The sequence below is a fragment of the Sorex fumeus genome, unplaced genomic scaffold, assembly GCF_029834395.1.
Source record: "Sorex fumeus unplaced genomic scaffold, SorFum_2.1 ptg000124l, whole genome shotgun sequence".
Classification (NCBI taxonomy): Eukaryota; Metazoa; Chordata; class Mammalia; order Eulipotyphla; family Soricidae; genus Sorex; species Sorex fumeus.
Window position 1 is genome coordinate 159004 of NW_026606181.1, and position 23889 is coordinate 182892.

General features: G+C 46.1%; 2 protein-coding genes across 4 annotated transcripts in view; both read left to right on the top strand.

Annotated features, from left to right (window-relative positions):
* BEND6 (BEN domain containing 6) overlaps positions 1 to 5064 on the top strand; it is a 54354-nt gene extending 49290 nt beyond the window's left edge. For all 3 annotated transcript variants that reach the window (XM_056137383.1, XM_056137382.1, XM_056137384.1), the window contains exon 7: positions 3830 to 5064. The gene's annotated coding sequence lies outside the window, so the exon portion shown is untranslated. The remainder of the gene's footprint in view (positions 1 to 3829) is intronic.
* Positions 5065 to 14820: 9756 nt separating this feature from the next.
* KIAA1586 (KIAA1586 ortholog) lies at positions 14821 to 23415 on the top strand. The gene is given in 9 exon segments (XM_056137378.1): positions 14821 to 15046; positions 15680 to 15748; positions 19246 to 19331; positions 22158 to 22191; positions 22194 to 22298; positions 22301 to 22396; positions 22399 to 22500; positions 22503 to 22778; positions 23366 to 23415. Coding segments are annotated over 7 exon segments (699 nt in total). The 5' UTR covers positions 14821 to 15046; positions 15680 to 15748; positions 19246 to 19295.
* Positions 23416 to 23889: the final 474 nt, after the last annotated feature.

Below are 23889 nucleotides of genomic sequence, written 5' to 3' on the forward strand. Positions count from 1 at the left end.
CTTCGTCCTAGCCCTGAGATTTTTAAAAAAGTGCCATATTCAAGGCTCTTTCAGGGTTAGGAGAATGAGACCCATTCGTTGTTACTGGTATTTGGCATATTGGGTACACCGCGGGGAGTTTGCCAGACTCTGCCGTGTGGGCAGGTTACATTCGGTAGCCTGCCAGGTTGTCCAAAGTAAGAATGAGATAATAAAATGTCATTATAAGATGTCGCGCAGCCGCAAATGCGGCCATGTTCTTCCGGGATCTGGGTTTTATAGTCTCTGGGTCTTGGCCGTTGATGGGATTACATGGTGCCAGGGGGCCAGTTGTTGGGTGTGACCCCCGCCTACTGGAATTTGGAGGAATAGCACAGTGGTAGGGCATTCGCCTTACAAGCGGCCAACATGGCCGACCCGAGTTCGATTCCTCCGCCCCTCTCGGAGAGCCCGGCAAGCTACCGAGTGTATTCGATATGCCAGACACAGTAACAACAAAGTCTCCAGTGGAGACGTTACTGGGCCCGCTCGAGCAAATCGACGATCAACGGGAGGGCCTTTACCTTTAGGGCTGGAGCGATAGCTCAGCGGGTAGGGCGTTCGCCTTACAAGCGGCCAACATGGCCGACCCGAGTTCGATTCCTCTGCCCCTCTCGGAGAGCCCGGCAAGCTACCAAGAGTATTTGATATGCCAGACACAGTAACAACAAAGTCTCCAATGGAGACGTTACTGGGCCTGCTCGAGCAAATCGACGATCAACGGGAGGGCCTTTACCTTTACCTTTACCTTACCAGCTCCAAATGGCACTTACAACAAAGTCGAGAAACTGGTCTAATACGATGTGCTTATGGTGATTATGAAACTATGTCTAAAGAGATTCAGTGAATGGCCAAGATCAACCAGTTACTGCCCAATAGCCTATGTATGCATAAGTAGATACGGGTTTCGCATTTCTTCTTATATTGGTCATGCATTGTCTAGAAAAACAGAACCAATACAAAAGGGAGAGAGAGATGTTTTCAGGAAACACACATGCAATTGTGGAAACTAAGAACTCTGAAATCACAAGGCTTGGAGCCAACTGGAGACCCAGGAGAGAGTTTTGGATGCAAAAACCATCTGGAGGCAGAATTTCTTCTTTGGGGTCTTCTCTTAAGGTCTTCAGTGTGTTGAATGGGAACCACCCACGTGATGGAATGTAATCTGCTTCACCGAAAATCTACTGATTTAAATCTCATTTTTTAAAAAGTAGATATGCTAGGTAACAAAATAGGAGACTAACACCCAAGAATGGCCGAGATTAGTACCAGGAATTTTGCTCCATGACTTGGAGGCCAGCCACACATGCTAGGGGAAAAGGCAGCTCAGATAGAGAAGGGAGCACCAAATAAAAGGTGCTGTGAGGATCCTCCCAGGATGGGAGATACATGTTGAAAGTAGACTATGGACCGAACATGATTGGCACTCAATGCCTCTTTTGCAAACCACAACACCCAAAAGGAGAGAGAGAACAAAAGGGATTGCCCTGCCTCAGAGGCAGGGTTGGATGGGGGGGATGGGGGGTGGGAGGGATACTGGGACCCGTGGTGGTGGGAAATGGGCACTGGTGGAGGGATGGGTACTCGAGCACTGTATGACTGAAACGCAAGGACAAAAATTTGTAAGTCTACAACTGTACCTCATGGTGACTCACTAATAAAAATAAAATAAATAAATAAATAAATAAATAATTTTTTAAAAAAGAATGAAAAAAATAAATAAAAAATAAAATAAAATTTCACATTTAAACTTAAAAAAAATGTAGATGTGCAACATCTTCAGAGCAACATCTGGACTGATGCTTAACCAAACAAGTGGCTCTCATAGCCTTGACAAGTTGACACCTAAAATCAAACGTTGTGGGATAAGGAAGTCCTATTCTATTTACTTTTGAGCTACACCCAGTTATGCTCAGAAAGCATAAGTGATCTGGGAATTGAAGAGGATTAAGTGCCTTGACCCCTGCACTATCTACCTACTGATAACTCTGTGTGGTCTTTTGAAGGTTACTTAATTTCTCCAAATTTAAATAAACTTAAATTTAAATGGGCCTAATGATACTAGCTGCCTCAGCAATGAATCCCAGATTTATGGAACCAGAAAGCTAATAGAATTTGGAAGAGCCTCTATATGAAAAGTTATGGTTATATAATAAATTATAATTATATTAATTTAGAAAAAATAATGAATTATTAACAGCTCCATAATGCTATTACCCTACTTTTTGCAAGATTACATACATGTGCTGGCTGGAGCGATAGCACAGCGGTAGGGCGTTCGCCTTACAAGCGGCCAACATGGCCGACCCGAGTTCGATTCCTCCGCCCCTCTCGGAGAGCCCGGCAAGCTACGGAGAGTATTCGATATGCCAGACACACTAACAACAAAATCTCCAATGGAGACGTTACTGGGCCCGCTCGAGCAAATCGACGATCAATGGGAGGGCCTTTACTTTTACTTACATACATGTGCTTACCTCTTCATTTGACAATGACTTTCTACTCGCCATTTTTCCTCTCTCTTCCTAAATTATGTTCCTTCTTTTTCTTCTTATTTTGTTTTGTTTTCCTTTTTTTTTTTTTTTAGTGCTGACTTTCAAACTGAGGGCCTCTCTCGCTATGCTGCTGCTGACCCAGTGTTCAGTCTCTGGTTCCACAAATGATCCCTCCAGTACCATCAGAAGTGACCCCTAAGAACAGAGACAGGACTAAGCCCTGGACACATCTAGGTGGACCCCTCCCCTCAAACAAAACCCTCACAAGCTGGGGGCCTTGAACATGCAAAGCACACCTGGGGTGACACAGGGGTTACTCCTGGATCTGCACTCAGGAATTACTCCTGGCGGTGCTTGGGGGACCACATGGGATGCCGGGGATCGAACCCAGGTTGGCCGCGTGCAAGGCAAACGCCCTACCCGCTGTGCTATTGCTCCAGCCCCTAACAAATTATTTTTTTTAAGTTTTTATTAGTCAATCACTGTGAGTTACAGTTACAGACTTATAAACTTTCATGCTTGTGTTTAAGTCATACAATGATCGCGTACCCATCCCTCCACCAGTGCCCATTCTCCACCACCAATGGTCCCAGCACCCCTCCCACCGCACCCGCCCTGTCCCCTCCACTCCACCCTGCCTCTGTGGCAGGGCATTCCCTTTTGTTCTTCCTATCCTTTTGGGTGTTGTGGTTTGCAGTAGACGTATTAAGTGGCCGTCATGTTCGGTCTATAGTCTACTTTCAGTCTGCATCTCCCATCCCGAGCAGGCCCTCCTAGCAGCAGCCTTTACTAGCCCCTAACAAATTATTTTTAAACCAAAAATTATAGGGGCCAGAAAGATAGTGCAGTTGGTAAGGCATTTGATCTCCCAAACATCCCATATGGTCCCACAAGCACCACCAGGAATAATCCCTAAGTGCAGAGCCAGGAGTAACCCATGAGCAATGCCAGGTGTGACCCAAAGACAAAAAACAAACTAATAAAAATGTCACTGTCACTGTCCTCCCATTCATTGTTCATCGATTTTGCTCGAGCGGGCTCAGTAACATTTTGAGACTTGTTTGGCATATCAAATACGTCACAGGTAGCTTGCCAGGCTTTGCCGTGAGGCCGAGATACTCGCCGGGCTCTCCAAGAGGGGCAGAGGAATCGAACTCGGATTGATTTGTTGGCTGCGTGCAAGGCAAACGCCCTTCCCACTGTGCTATCGCTCCAGCCCTAATAAAAATGATAGTAGACAACTAACTTGTAGAGTTCTTTAAAAATACTGTAAAACTTCTGTGAATTTGCTCTGTTTCTTGATTTTTTTTTTTTAGGTGTGATAGATAGTTGAAGCAAAGCTGCCTCTGTTTGAAATCTGGCGGTGAATTTTGTTGGAGAATCTGCGATCTCCTTGGCAGTGAACAGAGACAAAATGACAAGCCGTGAGACATCTGTTTGGTGGCTGGGCGCTCCTGATGGAACAAGCTTGCTGAAGAAACTGCATGTAGATTCTACCCTAAATACCGTGATGCATCAAACCAGAGACATTTTAGCTGTCAAATAAGCATGAAGAATGGTTTCTTTGGAAATACGCATTTCTCATCCCAAAAGGCTTCTCTACAAAGCTAATTAACAAGATAGAGCTTTCTTATCATAGCAACAGAAATCCCAGCCCATGAGATTTATGATCATTCTTATCAGTCATTATCTAATGATTATTGCCTATAGTTCCCATACTAATTCATGGATGTTTTTAGAAAAACGACTGTTTGGAAAAGTCAACAGGGAAACGGGGAATGCTCACAAAAGTTGAAAAGTGAGTGACGAAGCCAGCCTAAAATCTGATAATTCCATCTAGCCAAGGAATAATATTCTAGCAATAAAAATTAGGAGTTCTTTCTGTTACCTAAAACTGAATCAAGTAAGCATCCGAGGGCGTAAGGAGAACAGAAAGATCTTTTGGTTAATATTAAAACATTCTACTACACTCCTAAAAAACGAATAAAGCCAAGCTTTTGTTATTGTGAAGAGAATCCATTCACTTTCCCCAACAAATATTGTTATTTGTTCATTTATATACTTCTAACTTTTTACTGATCAAAGTATACTAAGCATATACTAAGTAATATAAAACATCAGTATCATTTAAGACCTCCTGCATAAGATAGAATAACCTCTGTAGTTGGTTATATTGTTTATCGTTTAGTTTTAACTGTTTTTAATTCACAGTATCTGAAGAAAAAAGAAATATAAAATCATATGGGTTTGAGAAAATTGCCATTTTGTAATGAATTAAAGAGAAAACATTTTATCAAGAGACTTCAGTTGGTGATGCTGTGATACCAAGTCATTCTTCTTCAGGGTGCAAGAAACCATTCAAGTTTGGTGAAGAAAATATACACAATGGTTAGAAAATTCAATACTGTAGACCCAGGGAACTGTCCATAAATGTTGCTTGATAACAAAGTGATTGTACAAAATAAGGATTCATTCTTAGGGAAATAATTTACATTTAACATTTACTACTTTTACTGAACTACAAATACACCCATTAAAAGCATAAAAAGCATTTTCTTGTTTCTTTGTTAATAAAATTCAAGGGGGATTGAGGGCTGGAGTGATAGCACAGCGGGTTGGGCATTTGCCTTGCACGTGGCCGACCAGGGTTCCATTTTCAGTATCCCATATGGTCCCCCGAGCACCGCCAGGAGTAATTTCTGAGTGCATGAGCCAGGAGTAACCCCTGTGCAATGCCGGGTGTGACCCAAAAAGCCAAAAGAAAAAAGAAAATCAAGGGGGGTATTTTCTAGACTGCAATCTTTTTTTCCTTTCTTTTTTATATTTATTTATTTATTTATTGAATCACTGCGGGAAAAGTTACAAAGGTTTCAGGTTTAAGTCTGGGTCATGCAATGATCAAACACCTTTCCCTTCACCAATACTTATTTTTCCCCACCAAGAACCCCAATATACACCCCTCCCATCCCTCCCAATGCCTGTGAGGCAGATGAATTCTATTTAACTCTCTATCTACTTTGATTACATTCGTTATTTCGACAAAAGATGCACCATTGTTGTTTAGAGTTTACACCCAACAATCAGAACTGCTGAAAAGGTATTGTAAAATAATTTGTTTTCTACAATTGGTTATGAGAACCATATAATGTTGCATGCACGATTTTGGATTTCTAATATTTTACTTATTAAGCCTGGAGGTATTTCTGCCAAGAGCCAGATAATTACAAGATTGGTTTCTGTGGCTCTGGAGCCATGGCTGTGCCAGAGAGCCGCTCGTGGGGGGCAACTCGTGACCTCGGCAGGGCGTGAAGAACGAGCCGGGAATGCCCCCCTTCCCATGAGGTTGCAGTTGCCCCTTCACCGCCGGTTCATATAGAATGAAATCTTTTTCACCTTCACACTGAGGTTTTAGGTAATGATTTGAATGTGTGACTCTGACTTGTTTTTTTTTTGTAAATAATCACATCCAGGGAGGCTAAAATTACTATTAAGAAAGGTCAGTCTCACTAAAAATGTTACTTCCAGGGGTGTATAGGGCATTTGCTTTGCACACAGCTAATCCAGGTTCTATCCCTGGCATCTCATATATATAGTCCCCTAGAGCATGACCAGGAGTTATTCCTGAGTGCCAAGCCATGAGTAAGACCTGAGCATTACCAGGTGTGACCTAAAGAAAAGTTATCTCACCTAAAAAAAAAACAAAAACTACATGGTAACAAGTTTGCCTCCTACATGTGAGTGAAAATGACTTTGCAAAACATTATTCAAACGGAAGATCCATAGTCCTTAAAGTATTCTTCCATGAAATTTTCTTAAAACATATCAATACTTATTTTATATATTCACATATGTAAGAACTTATAATGTAAAACAAAATCTTTTATAATAAGTAGAGAAAGGAAAGCTTAATTTTATTTTTAGAGCGGGTAGGGCGTTTGCCTTGTATGCAGCCAACTCGGCCAACCCAGGTTCGATTCCTCTGCCCCTCTCGGATAGCCTGGCAAGCTACTGAAAGTATCTTGCCCACATGGCAAAGCCTGGCAAGCTACCCGTGATGTGTTTGATATGCCAAACACAGTAACAAGTGTCACAATGGAGACGTTACTGGGCCCACTCGAGCAAATCGATGAACAATGGGAGGAGAGTGACAGAGTGAGTTATTTATTAAATCACCGTGGGAAAAGTTACAAAGCTTTCAGCTTTAAGTCTTGGTCATACAGTGATCAAACACCTGTCCATTCACCAGTACTCATTTTTCACCACAAAGAACCCCAATATACCCCCCACCCATCCCTCCTAATGCCTGTGAGGCAGATGATTTCTACTTAACTCTCTCTCTACTTTGATTACATTCATTATTTCGACAAAAGATGCACCATTATTGTTTAGAATTTCCCCCAACAATTAGAATTTCTGAAAAGGCATTGTGAAATAATTTGTTTTCTATTGCTGGTTATGAGAACCATATGAGAGTCTGAGAGCCGCTCGTGGGGGGCAACTCGTGACCTTGGTAGGGCGTGAAGGACGAGCCGGTACTGACCTCCTTCCCATGAGAGGAACGCTTAATTTTAAAAAATGATACTGACAATAGTCAGGATATAGAAACAACATAAATGTTCAATAGTAGATGAATAGATCTAGAAGTTGTGTACATAGACATTGTGGAATATTACACATCTTTGGGAAAATACTACACATCTGTAAGAAAATATGAAATCTTGCAGTTCACTCTAACATGATGGAGCTACTGGGTGTCTCCTGTTGAGCAAAATAAGAGTAAGCATGACAAGTACTGGGTTATCTCACATGTTTGTAGTATGTAGGACTAGTAAACAAGGGAATCACAGATCACAGATCACGGTCCTCCCGTTGTTCATTGATTTGCTCGAGTGGGCCCAGTAACGTCTCCATCATGAGATTTGTTGTTACTGTGTTTGGCATATCGAATACGTCATGGGTAGCTTGCCGGCTCTGCCGTGCGGGCGAGATACTCTCGGTAGCTTGCTGGGCTCTCCAAGAGGGGCGAAGGAATCGAACTGGGGTTGGCCATATTGGCTGCGTGCAAGGCAAATGCCCTACTGCTGTGCTATCGCTCCAGCCCAACAAGGGTTTAGACAGTATTTAATGATGACAAACCCTTGGCCTTGAGTTTCCAAACACAGTAACAAGAAGTCTCATGATGGAGACGTTACTGGGCCCGCTTGAGCAAATCAATGAACAACGGGAGGACCGTGATCTGTGATCTGTGATTCCCTTGTTTACTAGTCCTACATACTACAAACACGTGAGATAACCCAGTACTTGTCATGCTTACTCTTATTTTGCTCAACAGGACACCCAAGGCCTTGGGCCTTGGCCTTGGGGGGCGGGGGGAGGTGGGCAAGAGTGAAGAAGAAGACAAGAGGGGTCATCATGTATGATCCCCTGAGACCGCCGAAGTTCCCTGAGTTCCAGCCTTGAGGACAGCTGGGTGCGACCCAAACTGCCCCTCTAGGGTTGTTTGTTTGGGGGCCACACCTCGCTCTATGCCCAGAGATCATTCCTAGCAGAGATAAAACCCAAATAATCAATATGCAAGTGCTCTACCCCTGTGTTATCTCTGGTCCATGACCTGCCTCTGTCAATTTTATTTTGTTAATAAAATACGATAAAGGTGGGAGGGGGGAAATGATACAAAGATTGTTAACATCCAAGTTCACCCAAACTCAATGAGTGGGGGCTGGAGGGATGGTACAGTGGGTAGGATGACCTTGACACAGCGACCTGGGTTCTATCCCCAGTGTCCCATATGGTCCCTCAAGCACCGCCAGGACTAATTTCTGGGTGCAGAGCCAGGAATGATTCCTGAGTGTTGCTGGGTGTGACCAAAAAAAGAAAAAAAAGCTAAAAAAATAAAATAGAATCCATTAGGGCATGGCTCGGGTTCTCCGATGCAGACAAGGACCACGCAGGAATGCAATCAGCAAGCAGGCAGTTCATTGAGCTGGCTAGCCAGGGTCAAGCCATCCCACCGACACGCAGGTCCAGTAGGTTAGGCAAGACCCCAAGCTTCTTCAGAAGGGAACATTTATAGGCCTATACTGGCCTTTACAGCAGATTTGAAGGTCACAATTTATGTAAGTGCCCACTCCGGGCTTCAAGCAATATCTGGGTCCAAGGGCTAGGCCCAGACCCGTGACAGCTGTTTCATTAGTCAACCGCAAGATCTTTTGTGAAGTTAGATTATACCCTTATATGGTCATAGCTCAGGGGCCTGTACATTCCTCCTGGAACAAGCAGATAGTGGAGGCCTGGGTAGAAACTTTACTATCTTCATTGTCCTTGGCCCAGTCCGAGACTGTCCTGTCCCAAAAATGAAAACAAAAATAGGAGAGGTGAACAGGAAGTTTTATTCCAAATTCACTAAAAAGCACTGGGGCCTTTAGCCTGCAACAAGTGAGTCATTTATCCTCTAAACCTACATTCCAGTGAGTATCAATTAAGATAACCGAACCTGTCGTAAAACAAACCAAATCCTGATGAGAGGAGAGGGGAACAGATATGGTTGCAATCATACAGTGAAAGGAAGAAAATGGTTCTTTTGAAATCGTTCAAGGTCAAGGCACACTTCCTCATCATTTACCAGGGAATCAGCACAGATGGCCGCCCACAAATCCCAGGGTCTATTAGGGAATTTGCAACCAGCACAGAGTTACAAAATCAGCACAGTGTGTGCCCATAAAGACACCATGCTCTGCTGCCTGCAAGAAACACATCTGAACAGCAAGAGCAAACACAGATTCAAAATCAAAGACTGGAAAACAATTCTTCAAACAAACAACTCCCACCAAAAAAGCAGGGGTGGGTGGCCCTATTAGTATCTGATGATATAGACTTCAGGCTGAAGAAGGTCATCAGAAACAGTAAAGGTCATTTCTAAACGATCAAGGGATCTGTACTTCAGGAAGATCTCACACTCCTAAATGTATATGCACCAAATGAGGGACCAGCAAAATACTTTAAACAACTGCTAATAGGCTTGAAGAAAAACATTGATAGCATGTGTAGCACACAACATGTGTAGCACACAACAGAAGTTGGAGGCTTCAGTATCACTTCGTCACCTCTTGATAGATCAACTAGTCCAAAGCTCATCAAGGAAACACTTTATTTAAGGGAAGAAATGGAAGCCATGGAGTTAGTAGATACATATAAGGAGATAGGGTCTACACCTGGCGGTGCTTAGGAATCACTACTGGTTCAGAGCTCAGTGGTCATCCTGACAGAGCTCAGGGAACAAATGTGATGCTCAGGATTGAACCTTGGTTGGCTCTGTGCAAGACAAGCCCTTTGATCACTGAATTGTCTATCCCCTTGTTCCCTGAAAGGGATTTTCTTTTTCTTTTCTTCTTTTTTCATTTTTTAAATTTTTACTAGTGAAACACCATGAGGTACTGTTGTAGACTTACACATTTTTGTGTTTGGGTTTCAGTTATATAATGATCAAATGCCCATCCCTCCACCAGTGCCCATTCTCCACCTCCAATGCTCCCAGTAGCCCTTTCACCCCCTCATACCCCATCCCACCCTACCCCTGTGGCAGGGCATTCCCTTCTGTTTTCTCTATCCTTTTGGGTGCTGTGGTTTGCAAAAGAGGCATTGAGTGGCAATCATGTTCGGGTCCATAGTTTACTGAAAGGGATGTTCTAAGTCTAAAATTAGTGCCACAAAACTGCCAAAGAAAAATGTACTCATCCATGCCATGAGAGTTCTGTGATCTTCCTACATACACACAATAATTTCATTAACATTTTTACCCTGGGGTTAAAGGAGTGGTGACCCATTTTTATTTGCCCCGTGGTAACATCTTTCTTGTTAATTTTACATTCCTTTCCCACAAATATTGTGCTACAGCTTTTTCTCAACACTCAACACTCAATTTTTGTTTGGTTGTGCTTTTTTTTTTCCAAAGAGGTATTTGCACCATGCCCAGCAGTGCCCAGGGTATACTCTACTCCTGATAGATGCTCATAGAACGGTTCTGGTGACAGGAAATGAACAGGGGTCAGCTGCGTGCAGGGCAAAGCATCTTACCTCCTGGACTATGTCTCTGACCCTTGATTTGGTTTTGGGAGACCACACTCAGTGGAACTCAGACTCTTCTCCTCTCTATTTGGGGCCATTCCTGGAAGTGCTCAGGAGCCCCTTAGGTATCAGGGACTGAACCCAGTCATTTTGCATGTCAAGAACGAACTCTAGCTTGTTGAATTATCTCTGTGGTTCCCGATCATATGTTTGTGACCTAGTTTTTCGTGGCGCAATTATTTGCATGTGGGGGTCAGCGATGAGGGAGCAGCTATGGTTTCCTTTCTGGCTTCTCACTTTGCTAAGACCCCCTCTTCGTTCTTACAGAGACTGACTTTGGTCAATATGGCACCTCTGAGAAATTTTCTTTGTTTTTTTTTGTTGTTGTTTATTTTGTGAAGCGTGTGGAAAGTGGCCTGGCGCGTGGCAGCGGTTGAGTCGTGGAGTCGGCTGCCGGAGCTGGGTCCCTTGGGGCAGGGAGGGCTCTCACCCACCCCCTCTGGGGCGCCCTGGGTGAAAACATCCTGGCTCAGAGTCAGGTGGCATGGTTTTGGGGGCCTCCTTTTATGCTGACGGTGCTCAGGGATAGCTCCTGGCTTTGTGCTCAGCGGTCTCTCCAGGAAGTGCTCACAGAACCATATGCAGCGCTGGGGACTCAAATAAGAATTGGCCACTTCTGAGATCAGCACCAGGAGGATTACTCCATAACTTAGAGGCTAGCCGGGTATCCTAGAGGAAAGGGCAGTTCAGATAGAGAAGGGAGCACCAAATAAAGGATGTTTGGAGGATCCTCCCAGGAGGGGAGATGCATGTCGAAAGTAGACTATGGACTGAACATGTTTGCCACTCAATGCCTCTTTTGCAGACCACAACACCCAAAAGGAGAGAGAGAACACAGTGGATTGCCCTGCCACAGAGACAGGGGGGATGGGGGGATGGGGGTGGGGGGATATTATCCATGGTGGTGGAAAATGGGCACTGGTGGAGGGATGGGTATCTGATCATTGTATAATTGAAACCAAAGCACAAAAAATTGTAAATCTACAACTTTAAAAAAAATAAAATAAAATAAAGGGGAAAAAAAAAAGAATTGGCCACTTGAGAGGCAAGTGCCTTAACCTCTTTTTTTATATATATATAAGAGTAAGTATCTGCTGTTTATGTCATCCAATTTCTGGTATTATGTCAGTCCAAGATGACTGGTATACTACCACTTATTTTACCTAATTCTAGATATATATCAATACCATGTGTTTATTATTACTTAAAATAATATCGTCTCGAAGTCATGAAATTTACATACAAATGGTACTACATGGAAAGTATCATGTTAAGTGAAATGAGTCAGAAAGAGCGGGACAGACACACAAAGATTGCATTCATCTGGGGAACATAAAGCAACAAAAAGGGAGACTAACACCCAGGAATGGCTGAGATTAGTACCAGGAATTTTGCTCCATGACTTGAAGGCCAGCCACACGTGCTAGGGGAAAAGGAAGCTCAGATAGAGAAGGGAGCACCAAATAAAGGGTGTTGGGAGGATCCTCCCAGGGTTGGAGGAGCATGCTGAAAGTAGACTATAGACCAAACATGATTGCCACTCAATGCCTCTCTTGCAAAACACAGTACCCAAAAGAAGAGAGAGAGAACAAGGGGAATGCCCTGCCACAGAGGCAGGGTGTGACGGGGGGGGGGGGGGGGGGGGATGGGGGGGATGCTGGGACCCGTGGTGGTGGAGGATGGGCACTGGTGGAGGGATGGGTATTCGATCATTGTATAACTGAAACCCAAGCACAAAAATTTATAAGTCTACAACTGTACCTCATGGTGTTTCACTAATAAACAAATTTTTTAAAAAATGGTAAGTCTACAACTGTACCTCATGATATCTCACTAATAATCGTCTCATAACAATTAAAAAAAAATTAAGATCCTCTTGTTAATCTCCTTGTCTCCCCCTAGCGAAATTTGTAATGAGACCCTGTTCCCTCTGGTTCCCTGCCGGACCCAAGCTAAGCTTGGGAGAATTTCTGTCACCAGCCCTGAATTCATAGTTCCTTCACCAGGAGGAGCAGCAAAGAGAGGGCAGAATCACCCACTTCCTCGGGAGCCCTTCACCTTCAGGAAGTGTGTTTCGCAGATCCTCTCTGATATTAGGGCCCTCTGGAAAAGCCCTCAGTGTCTTTTCTTTCTGCATCCCAGCCTTGTGACTTCTGAAGATGCTTGGCTTTATGTGTGCTAGATATTTCCTTTTCGGATGAGCTTCCATTTCGGGAGATACCGTTTTATAATAGCACATTCTGAGATCTGTCACACAGGACACGCTGCCTTGTATTCTCTGCCCAGTTCCTTTGCTTTTAGCAATTTTTGTTGTTGTTGTTGTTGATATTCTTGCTATGGTTGTGGGGGCCACTCTCTGCAGCTCTCAGGTCCCAGGGTCACATCTGTGAAGGTACTGGGCTGGGCTGGGGTGGGGAGGGCGGAGACCCAGAATCTAGGGAGTCCAAGGCAAATGTTCTGTCATTTACTCCACATTCCCCAGACCATGGCCAGCAACTTTCAAAAATCTTAGGATTTTTTTTTTTTTTTGCTTTTTGGGTCACACCTGGCGATGCACAGGGGTTACTCCTGTCTCTGCACTCAGGAGTTACTCCTGCCGGTGCTCGGGGGACCCTATGGGATGCTGGGAATTGAACCCGGGTCGGCCGCGTGCAAGGCAAACACCCTCCCCGCTGTGCTGTCTCTCCAGCCCTGTGCAGATTATTTTTTGTTGGGGCTGTGCTCATGGAAAATGAGATGCCAGGGATCGAACCCAGGGTCTCACACACGTTAAACAGGAGCTTTACCACTGAACCATTATTGTCTAACATTCTGGAATGACTCTGGTAGGGTGCTTTGACTTTATTTCTTCTTGCTTTATTTGATTTCTTCAAGGAGGTGTGTGTGTGGGGGAGGGGGGGGGGAATGAAACTACTTGCTTGTTAATACCCAACGGTTTCATTCATTTTTTTCTAACATTGCTGGTTGATACCTTCCAGCAATGTTCAGGATAGCCAGCTTTAAAAATTGTCTATTGGGGGCTGGAGTGATAGCACAGCGGGGAGGGCGTTTGCCTTGCACGCGGCTAACCCAGGTTCAATCCCCAGCATCCCATAGGGTCCCCTGAGCACCGCCAGGAGTAATTCCTGAGTGCATGAGCCAGGAGTAACCCCTGTGCATCGCCAGGTGTGACCCAAAAAGCCAAATAAATATATAAATTTTTCATCATTTCATCATTTCATCATCCTGTTACTCGTCGATTGCCTCGAGCAGGCCCCAATAACGTCTCTTTCATCCTAGCCCTGAGATTATATTCAAGGCTCTTTAGGAGAATGAGACCCATCATTGTTACTGGTATCTGGCATATTTGGTACGCCATGGGGAGTTTGCCAGACTCTGCCCTGTGGGCAGGCTACATTCGATAGCCTGCAAGTTTGTCTCATTCCTACTTTGGACAAATATATAAATAAATAGTAAAGGCCCCCCGTTGATCGTCGATTTGCTCGAGCGGGCCCAGTAACGTCTCCATTGGAGACTTTGTTGTTACTGTGTCTGGCATATCGAATACTCTTGGTAGCTTGCCGGGCTCTCCGAGAGGGGCGGAGGAATCGAACTCGGGTCGGCCATGTTGGCCGCGTGTAAGGCGAACGCCCTACCCGAAATAAAATTGTCTATTTAGGGGCTGGAGTGATAGCACAGCAGGGAGGGCGTTTGCCTTGCACGCTGCCAACCCAGGTTCGATTCCCAGCATCCCATAGGGTCCCCCAAGCACCGCCAGGGGTAATTCTTGAGTGCAGAGCCAGGAGTAACCCCTGAGCATTGCAGGGTGTGACCCAAAAAGTAAAAAAACAAACAAACAAAAAGAACCCAAATTTTTTAAAAATTGTCTATTTGCTGGCTCTGTGCTTTGCTATCTACAAAATGTGCGCATGGAGATCTGCGCCAAACACGCACACCCACACGCAGGCACCTTCAAAACGAGACCAAGATGCGCCAGACCGCGCGTGCGCCTCGCTCAGCATCGGCCCCGCCCGCCTGGACTACAACTCCCAGCAGGCCTCGCGCCCTCGTCCGCCCGGCCCGCCTGGACTACGACTCCCAGCAGGCCTCGCGGCCCGGCCTGGCCCCGCCCGGCCCCGCCCCGCCCCGCCCCGCCCCGCCCCGCCCCGCCCCGCCCCGCCCCGCCCCGCCGCTCGGGCCCGGGGAAGCCGCGCTCGGGTCCGCGGACTGCGGGGTCCGCTCCGCCGGGGGCCGTGGCGGCGGCGCGGGTGGTCCGGCGGGCGGGGGCGGCGCCCGGGCCGGGCCGGGGCAGGGTCCCGGCGCGGCCCGGTGCCGGGTCCGAGGGGCGGGCGTGGCAGGGGCGGCGCTGGCAGTGGCGGTGGCGGCGGCGGCGGCGGCGGCGGCGGAGGCGGCGGGGCGATGGGTCGGAGGTGAGCGGGGGTCCGGGCCGGGGTCCGGGCAGAGTGCGGGGGTCCCGGCGGGGGTCCGGGAGGGGAGCGGGGGTCGGGCAGGGGTCCGGCCAGAGTGCGGGGGTCCCGGCGGGGATCCGGGCGGGGATCCGGGCGGGGAGCGGGGTCCGAGCAGGGGTCCGGGCAGAGTCTGGGGGTCCCGGCGGGGATCTGGGCTGGGGGCGGGGGTCCCGGCTGGGGTCCGGGTGGAGTGCTGGGGTCCCGGCGGGCGTCCGGGCCGAGTGTGGGGGTCCCGGCGGGGATCCGGGTGGGCGTCCGGGCGGGGAGCGGGGGTCGGGCAGGGGTCCGGGCAGAGTCTGGGGGTCCCGGCGGGGATCTGGGCTGGGGGCGGGGGTCCCGGCTGGGGTCCGGGTGGAGTGCGGGGGTCCCGGCGGGCCTCCGGGTGGTGGGTGGTGGACTGGGGTCCCGGCGGGAGTCTGGGCGGGGGTCCGGGCGGAGTGCGGCGGGGGCGGGCCGGGTGCGGGGCGCGGGAGTCGCACGGGCCCGGGCCTGGGGCCGGGGGCGGGGTGCGGGCGCGGGGGGCGGCGGGGGCGGGTTTGGGGGTCGCGGCTCGGCCCCCCGAGCGCCCCCCGAGCCGCGTGGCCTGTCCCGCAGGTGATGGGATCCGCCCCCGCGGCGACGCCGAGCGCGGAGGACGCCGAGGATGACATTCAGTTCGTGAGTGTGAGTAGCGCGCGCGGCCGGCCGGGGGTCCCGCCTGGGGGGTCCTGCGGGGGTCCCGCGGGGGGTCGGGGGTCGGGTCTCCCCAGCCCCGGGACGAGGGGCCCGACCCCGGGGGGGAAGGAAGCAGAGAAAGCGGCCACCCCGCGCGCATCCTCCCCGAGCCTCTCCACGCGTCTCCCACGCACGGCTGGTCCTCGGGGCTGTCTGGCGAGGGGACTGGAGTCCTCCTGGGGGGGATGAATGGAGGGGAGCAGGACGAGTGCCCACCGGGGAAGCAGGACCCAGCAGGGATGCGGGGGGGCCCGGTGTGGGCGCCTCTCCCCCGCCCCCCCCCCCGCCCCCTGAGGTCAGCGCCTTGCAACATAATAACCGCGGACGTTCAATGTATCTGTCCGTGCATCCGGGTCTCCCACGCACTGCTGGTGACTTGGGACTGATTTTCTTGGGACTGATTTTTTTTTTCTTCTTAATTTTTTGGTTTGGAGGAAGCCCCTGTCGTTGTTAGGGGCTTCCTCCTGGTTCCACGTGCAGGAGTCGCTCCTGGTGGTCCCAAGGGACTGTATGGGGTGGTGGGAAACTCGCCCGGGTTGGTTGCAGGCAATGCAAGCACCTCCCCTGCTCTCTCTGTGTCTCTGTCTCTGTCTCTGTCTCCCTCCTTCCCTCCCCTCCCTCCCTGTCTCTCCCTCTCTTCCCCCTTTCCGCCCCCCAAAATCTCCTTGATCCTCAAGACTTGTAAAATCAGAGTCGGGGAGATACTGCAGCTGCTGGGTGGGCACTTGGCGTACAATCTCGCCTTGCAACCTCTGAGAGCATCGCGTGGTTGCGTGATGACCAGTTGAAGTTCACGTTGAGGATCCCTGCGTCCAGGTGCTCCATTATTTTTCAGCTGATCCCCTTGGGGGCAGTTGGTTCAAGCATGACTAAGTGGGGTACACAGATTTCTGGGCCTCACTTCAGATCTTCTGAGTTGGAGTTTTGGTGTGGGGTCTAGGTGTGCTCATTTGGGCACAAATGAGCGGGCACCGCGGACACGCTTTGTACAGACTGTCGTCTTGCTTGTCCTTTCTCTGGCTTTAATCTTGTCCTGTCTTAGGGGTTCCTACTTTGGACTGATACCAGCCAGGCTTGTCAGACACACTGGTGCAGGGAACTGTGTGGCAAGTTGAAGGTGAAGCCTGTGAGCTGCAAATGTAAAGGAATTTCACAATGAAAGGGGTTGTGAGGATTATGCTGCAAAAAGATTTCCATTTCAACCTGAAAGTCCCAAGCGACAGAAAGGCTCTGAAATTTTCTCAAGTATCCACTTAAAATCACTTCCCCTAACTACTCTGTGAACTGATTTCTCTGATTAAGTTTGCTATTAAGGGTGTTCTGTTTTTCTCTAAATGGGTGCCTGTTTAATGTTTGTATGTGTTTTTTTTTCTTTTTTTCACTTGGCAGTTTTCAGGCAACCTCATGTGTCATCTCATAAATCAGAATTCAAGTCCTAAGCACTGTCGCGATTGCATTGTTTGCTGTTCGAACAGGGCAGTATAGAAATTCTTTGCAGGATCAGTTCTTGGACGTCCTTCCTCATTAATAATGCATGGGTTTTTTTCTGGGAATGCTAGAGAGATGATAGTAACCTCATTGCAGAAGTTGGCTGGTCACCTGTGTCTCCTTTGGGCCTCGTGCTTGTGATTTACACCAAAGGCTTGGGTTGATGAATTGGCACTCGGATATGGACAAGCTATTCCTTTGTATTTGCAGCTCACTGGCTTCACCTTCAACTTCCCACACAGTTCCCTGCACAAGTGTGTCTGACAAACCTGGCAGGGATCAGTCCAAAGTAGAAACCCCCAAGATAGGACAAGATTAAAGCCAGAGAAAGGACAACCAAGATGACAGATTTTGATCATAGTAATCATCCCCCCCCCCAAAAAAAAAGGAAACAAAATAATGAAGCTTAAAAGTAGGGTAGTTTTAAAAGACAGTTCTCCTGAAAGTTTCTCCTTTTAAAAATAAGCAGCTGTCAGGCTGGAGCGATAGCACAGAGGGTAGGATGTTTGCCTTGCACGCGGTCGACCCAGGTTCGATTCCCAGCATCCTGTACGGTCCCCTGATCACTGTCAGGAGTAATTCCTGAGTGCATGAGCCAGGAGTAACCCCTGTGCATTGCTGGGTGTGACCCAAAAAGCAAAAAATAAATAAAATAAGTAAAAATAAGCAGCTGTCGCTAAAGGCATAGCTGCTACAAAGATCTCAGTTTAAAAAAAAAATAGCCAGAGAGTATAGGGGTTAAGGCACTTGCCTCGCACGTAGCGGACTCTAGTTCCATCCCTGGCACCACAAATGATCCCCTGAGCACAGAGCCAGGAATAAGCCGTATCATTGATTGTGGCCCCAGACCAAAACAAAAAAGGTAACCGTTGTAGGCCAGAAGATTCTTATCTAGAAAACGGCAAGTCAAAAGAGGATACCTACAAAAACCTCAGATGGGCCAGAAAGCACCTGCCTGCTACCAAGGCTATTAGAAGAACAACGGTTCTGTTGACACTTTGGTGGAAAAAGACTAAGGAGAGCTGGCATGTAGTGGACTATTTTCTTGGCACATAAATATTTTATAGCATTTGGGAATATCAACAGGGGTTTTACTTTTTTTTTTAACTGCTGCCTCCCCATTGGTGATAAGCATGAGATTTAGACCTTTGAATTATAATTCTAAATATAAATACTTTTTTTTTTGCCTGGGATGTGACTCAGTAGTGAAGTGTGTGTCCTGCTGTCCTGCATGTATGAGACCTGGGTTTGATTATTAACAGTCCTCCCCCCCCCAAAAAAAAAAAAGTGAAGACTTTTGTTTCTCTAAGGTCAGAGTTCTCTGCCTCTAGCTTGATGGACGATGGACTCCTGCCTCTCTCCCCTAGGAGGGGCAGCAAACTCCCAGTCTTTCTAGTTAACCTTGTTTTCAAATGTAGGGCTGAAGATTTGACGTTCATAGAGAGAAATGGTTTATATGCCATGATTGGACGTGCAGTATCTGAAAGAACCTTGTAAGAATATTTCTGTTGCCTTTAAGTGGTACCATGTTAAAAAATAGTGATTCTACTGTACAGTCCATTCATAGACAAATTCTTCTTTCCTTTCATGGGTGAGGCCCTGGGTTTAATCCTCGCGTGCACACGAGCATGCATGCACACACACGTACACACACGCATACACACACACAGCCAATATAATGGTTTCTGTGTCCTTTTTAACACTCTATGTAACATAGTTTCCTATTTCTAAAGGAATCCACTGTATTGATTTAGGCTCTAATTATTTTTGTCACCATTACATTTTCATCCATTCTGAATGTTTCCTCTACGACTTTTGTTCTGGATGTTTCTGCCATCTGCAAGTCTCCTCTTCAGAGAAATCAATTTTATTCCAAAAAGAACAAAACTTCCCACAGATTAGAAATGCTGTTTATTTTGAATGATCATAACTTACAGATGGGTTCACTTCCTTTTTAGGAAGGACCATTAAGATCTGATCTTGCATACATTGATTTTGGTTTGTGGTGATGATGAAGAACCTGAGCACCTATAAAAATAATCACGTAAGTATATATTTTGTTTCTTAAGTTCTGTCATTAAGGGCAGTAATTTGCTGAGTGGCTGTTACTGATAACGTGAACTGATACCTTTGCAGGAATTTTGTCAACTTAATGACACTGACACTATGACACTGTCCTCCCATTGTTCATCGATTTGCTCAAGCGGGCCCAGTAACGTCTCCATTGGAGACTTTGTTGTTACTGCGTTTGGCGTATCGAATACATCACGGGTAGCTTGCCAGGCTCTGCCGTGCGGGTGAGATACTCTCGGTAGCTTGCTGGGCTCTCCGAGAGGGGCGGAGGAATCGAACTCGGGTCGCCCATGTTGGCTGCGTGCAAGGCAAACGCCCTACTGCTGTGCTATCGCTCCAGCCCACATCAACTATTAAACCGGGCATAATTAGAATTAACGCATGTGGGGTGCTGGAGATATAGTCCAAGAGTTAAGGTGTATGCCTTGCATAAAATAGAACTCCAGTTCTATTCCCAGCACAGGAGGTTCGTTCCCTGAGCATCACTGGATATAGCACTGGAGGTCCCTAGCATCTCCAGGTGTGGCCCTGGATAGTCCCAGCTATAAGACTTAGAAAAGTCCTGGCACTGCAGGCCTTGAGCGGCACCCATCAAACTGCCAGCCTGGTTAGCTGAGAATCACCATGGGAGCCCCTCAGGCATCCTAAGCACTCTGGAAACCCTTAAAATAAGTGAAGTATATTTTAAAGTGTGTAGAGGCCAGGGAGGTGGCTTTAAGGGCTAGAGTGCAAGCTTTGCTTGAAGGAATCCCAGGTTTTATCCCTGGTGCTACATGGTCTCCTGAAACTTGGTAGGAGGACCCCAAGGACCCTGTCAGGAGTGGCCAGGGTGTGGCCCGCAAACCAAAAAAAAAAGAAAAAAGTATAAATGTATATAAGCTTACAAGCAAATAAATTAATATTACACTTAAACTATCAGAAGTGACTAAATTACACACTTAAAGTTAAAATACTCAAATTTAGGGGCTGGAGTGATAGCATAGTGGGTAGGGCGTTTGCCTTGCATGCAGCCAATGTGGCCGACCCGGGTTCGATTCCCAGCATCCCATATGGTCCCCCCAAGCACCGCCAGGAGTAATTCCTGAGTGCATCAGCCAACAGTAACCCCTGAGCATGGCCGGGTGTGACCCAAAAAAGCAAAAAACAAAAAAAACTCAAATTTAGTCACTCCTGATAGTTTTGTATTTGGGGATATTTACTGAAGCTATATGGTAGAAACACTGTATAATGTTTAATTTTTGTAACATGGGGTGTTGTTTATCCCAGAGGTATCCTGTTGTATCCTGCGGTTATCTACCCCAGAAAATTCAGTAAACTATAGATCAGGGCTTAATTTTTAATTTGTGGCTTGTCCAAATTGGAAGTGTTGGAGAGGGCTGGAGTGAAAGTACAAGAGTCAACACACTTGCCTCATGCAGAGCAGACCCGGGTTTGACTCCCAGCCCCCCACATGGTTCCCTAAGCCCCACCAGAAGTGGTCTCTGAGTACAGCCAGAGCCAGGAGTAAGCCCTGAGCACCAAAAAATAACGGTAAAAAGAAAGTATCTGTTAGAGAAGCCAGAGAGATGGTACAAGGTTTAGGGGTGCCTTGCACGCACCTACCCATAGTTTGATCTCCAGCGTTTCATTTCATCTCTTGAGCTGTACCAGGAGTGATCACAGAGCTCGGAGAGAGCCCCGACACAGCTGAATGTGGCCCAGAAACTGAAAAATAAAAAAAAAAAGAAAGTGATACAGACATGGTGATAACACAAATGGAATAAATAATGGATAAAATAGGGGCCGGAGCGATAGCACAGCGGGTAGGGCATTTTCCTTGCACACAGCCAACCTGGGTTTGATTCCCAGCATCCCATATGGTCCCCCGAGCACGCCAAGGAGTAATTCCTGGGTGCAGAGCCAGGAGTAACCCCTGAGCATTGCTGGGCGTGACCCAAAAAGCAAAAAATAAATAAATAAAATAATGTATAAAATAATGCATGAGCTGCCTGATTTCTGTCCCCAGGATGGATCGGGTTAGGCCTTATTGCCCATTAGAATTAGTGTGACCCTCGTGGCCCCTACTACCACTCAGCCAGCAAAAAAAAAAAAAAAAGAACAATAGAAAATATTGAAGGCTTAGGTGAAAACTGGCAATCAAAGCTTTTAGGCTAAAATTCATTTGTAAAGTTATATAAACAAGTAACAAAACCTTTTACATAAACTTTATAATTGTTGGTTTTACATCTGTAAAATTATTTTTCAGATTCTGTTCCCTAAAATGTCAAAGCAACAGAGGGATATTTTGTGTTTTTTTAAATAAGAAGATGAAAACACACCGAAAACACATATTAATAGAAGTGAAAATTAATGTGGATTGTTTTAAGTCAAAGGAATCAAATTTTGAATGTGTTCAATGACTAATAAAGGAAAGACTATACTCATCAGAGATTATCTTTGTGCTTCTCGTGCCGAAGATAACCTTGTGCTTCTGAATCGTTGGACTATGAAGCAAGAATTTCTGTTGAGCAGTACAGATGGCTTTAAAGAAAGTAAATTAAGATGTAAGGATTGTTCAGCAGTTTGGCATTTGGGAGCTAAAGTGGAAAAGGATGTTCATGTAAAATGAGGGAATAGGATTTTTGTTAAGCCCGTGGTAAAATGCAGATTTGTTAAAAGTAACAGTTTTCTTGACTCAGTTTCTACCTTAGCGCATAAAGAAGATAGAAAAAATATTGAGGCTACCATAGAAGTCTTCAATACTGTTTACACCTTGGTCGATGTAATAATAGGTCTTTGTCTTATGTTTGGGGCACAGGCAATAGGATTTCAAAACAAAAACGGAGAGATCAATTAAATACACGATACAGTGCAACAAGACTCACAGGACACAATAAAAAAGAAACGAAAATGAAGTTCTTTAAGAACATCATGCAAGAGGATGCCAAAGTCTGTGTCATACTGATGAAATATCAACGGTGTCGAAGAAAAACACCCTAGTCCTGTATGTTCAATTTATAGTTCGTTCTGCTCCTGTTAGTGTATTTGTTTTGATATTTAAAATGATTTGGTGCCAACTACAATAGAATAAATTTAAATACTGAGTACTTTAAATGATTGTGACTTCACGAAGGGATATTTGAAATAAAATTTTATTGCATTTTATATCGGTTTTGGGGAAGAAAGTCTGGAATAGCTTTATAGTTGTTAGAAACTTTTCCTGAAGTTATTCTTTGGAATTATTTAAGCTACTGATTGCACTTGTCACTTGATTCAGTATCTGAAATAAAATGACTTAATCGTTTTAAAAGTATCTTCGATAAGACTCATTGCATTTGTCATCAGTGTGATAAGAATCAAAACAAACTTTCAGAAACGATAGCTGAGGATCTTGAAATTGAAATCATTAAAATTGGGACACAGAGTGGTAGTACAGCCGGTAGGGCACTTGCACATGGCTGACCATCCCATGTGTCTCCTGACCACCACCAGGAGCGATTCCTGAGTATTGAGTTGAGAGTCAACCCTGAGCTCCACTGGGTGTATCTTTCCCCCACAAAAAAGCAAAATTGCTAAAATTAGTGGGGTAGTGGGACCAGATTGGCACCTTGTAGTTTATAAGCTGCTACCACTGGATGGCATCTTGCACTATAGAAGCATTTTTCTCGGTGCTGTTGTGACTTGGCAAGGAGATACACTGTCACTGTCACCCCGTTGTTCATCGATTTGCTCGAGCAGGCCCAGTAACGCCTCCATTGTGAGACTTGTAACTGTGTTTGGCGTATCGAATACGTCACGGGGAGCTTGCCAGGCTTTGCCATGTGGGCAAGATACTCTCAGTAGGTTGCCGGGCTCTCCGAGACGGGCAGAAGAATCGGACTCGAGTCGGCCGTGTTAGCTGTGTGCAAGGCAAATGCCCTACCTGCTGTGCTATAGCTCAGATTAGCAGACATTAACTTCTTATAAGATCTGGACATTAATGATCGACATTCTTGAATTTTCACTAATTTCAACTGCATTATACAGTCAAGATCACCAAACATTCAGAAAGCACAGAAATTGATCAGAATGATTAAAGATCATAAGATCTTTGGAAAATTTAAAAATTGGAATTGAACACATGACTCTTAAATCGTAGGTTTGCTTAAATCAGATAAGTATTGCAATATTCATTTCAATGAAAATTAGTTTAGTTGCCCTGACTAGAAAATACAACACATAAAAGTATGTTTTTTATTGGATAAAAATCATAGTGAAGGTGTATTTAATTACTTTGCTTATTAGAACCTTCGGCATGGCCTTATGAAATAACCCTACATTGTTGTGAAAAAAAACTTCATCTGCTGTAGGATAACAATCGATTTGTCCTTTCTCCCTTGCCACAAGGAGCTTGGGTTCATTGAGTCACACCCATCACAGTGCTCCCGAGTCACTCCCATTCCTTTGTTTATCTGTAACCACTTCTCTCTGCTCTCTTCCCCAACCAGTTAATCAGCTTTTCTCCCTAATCAAACTCTGTTAATTTGTAAGGCCAGATCTTTGTAGGACAC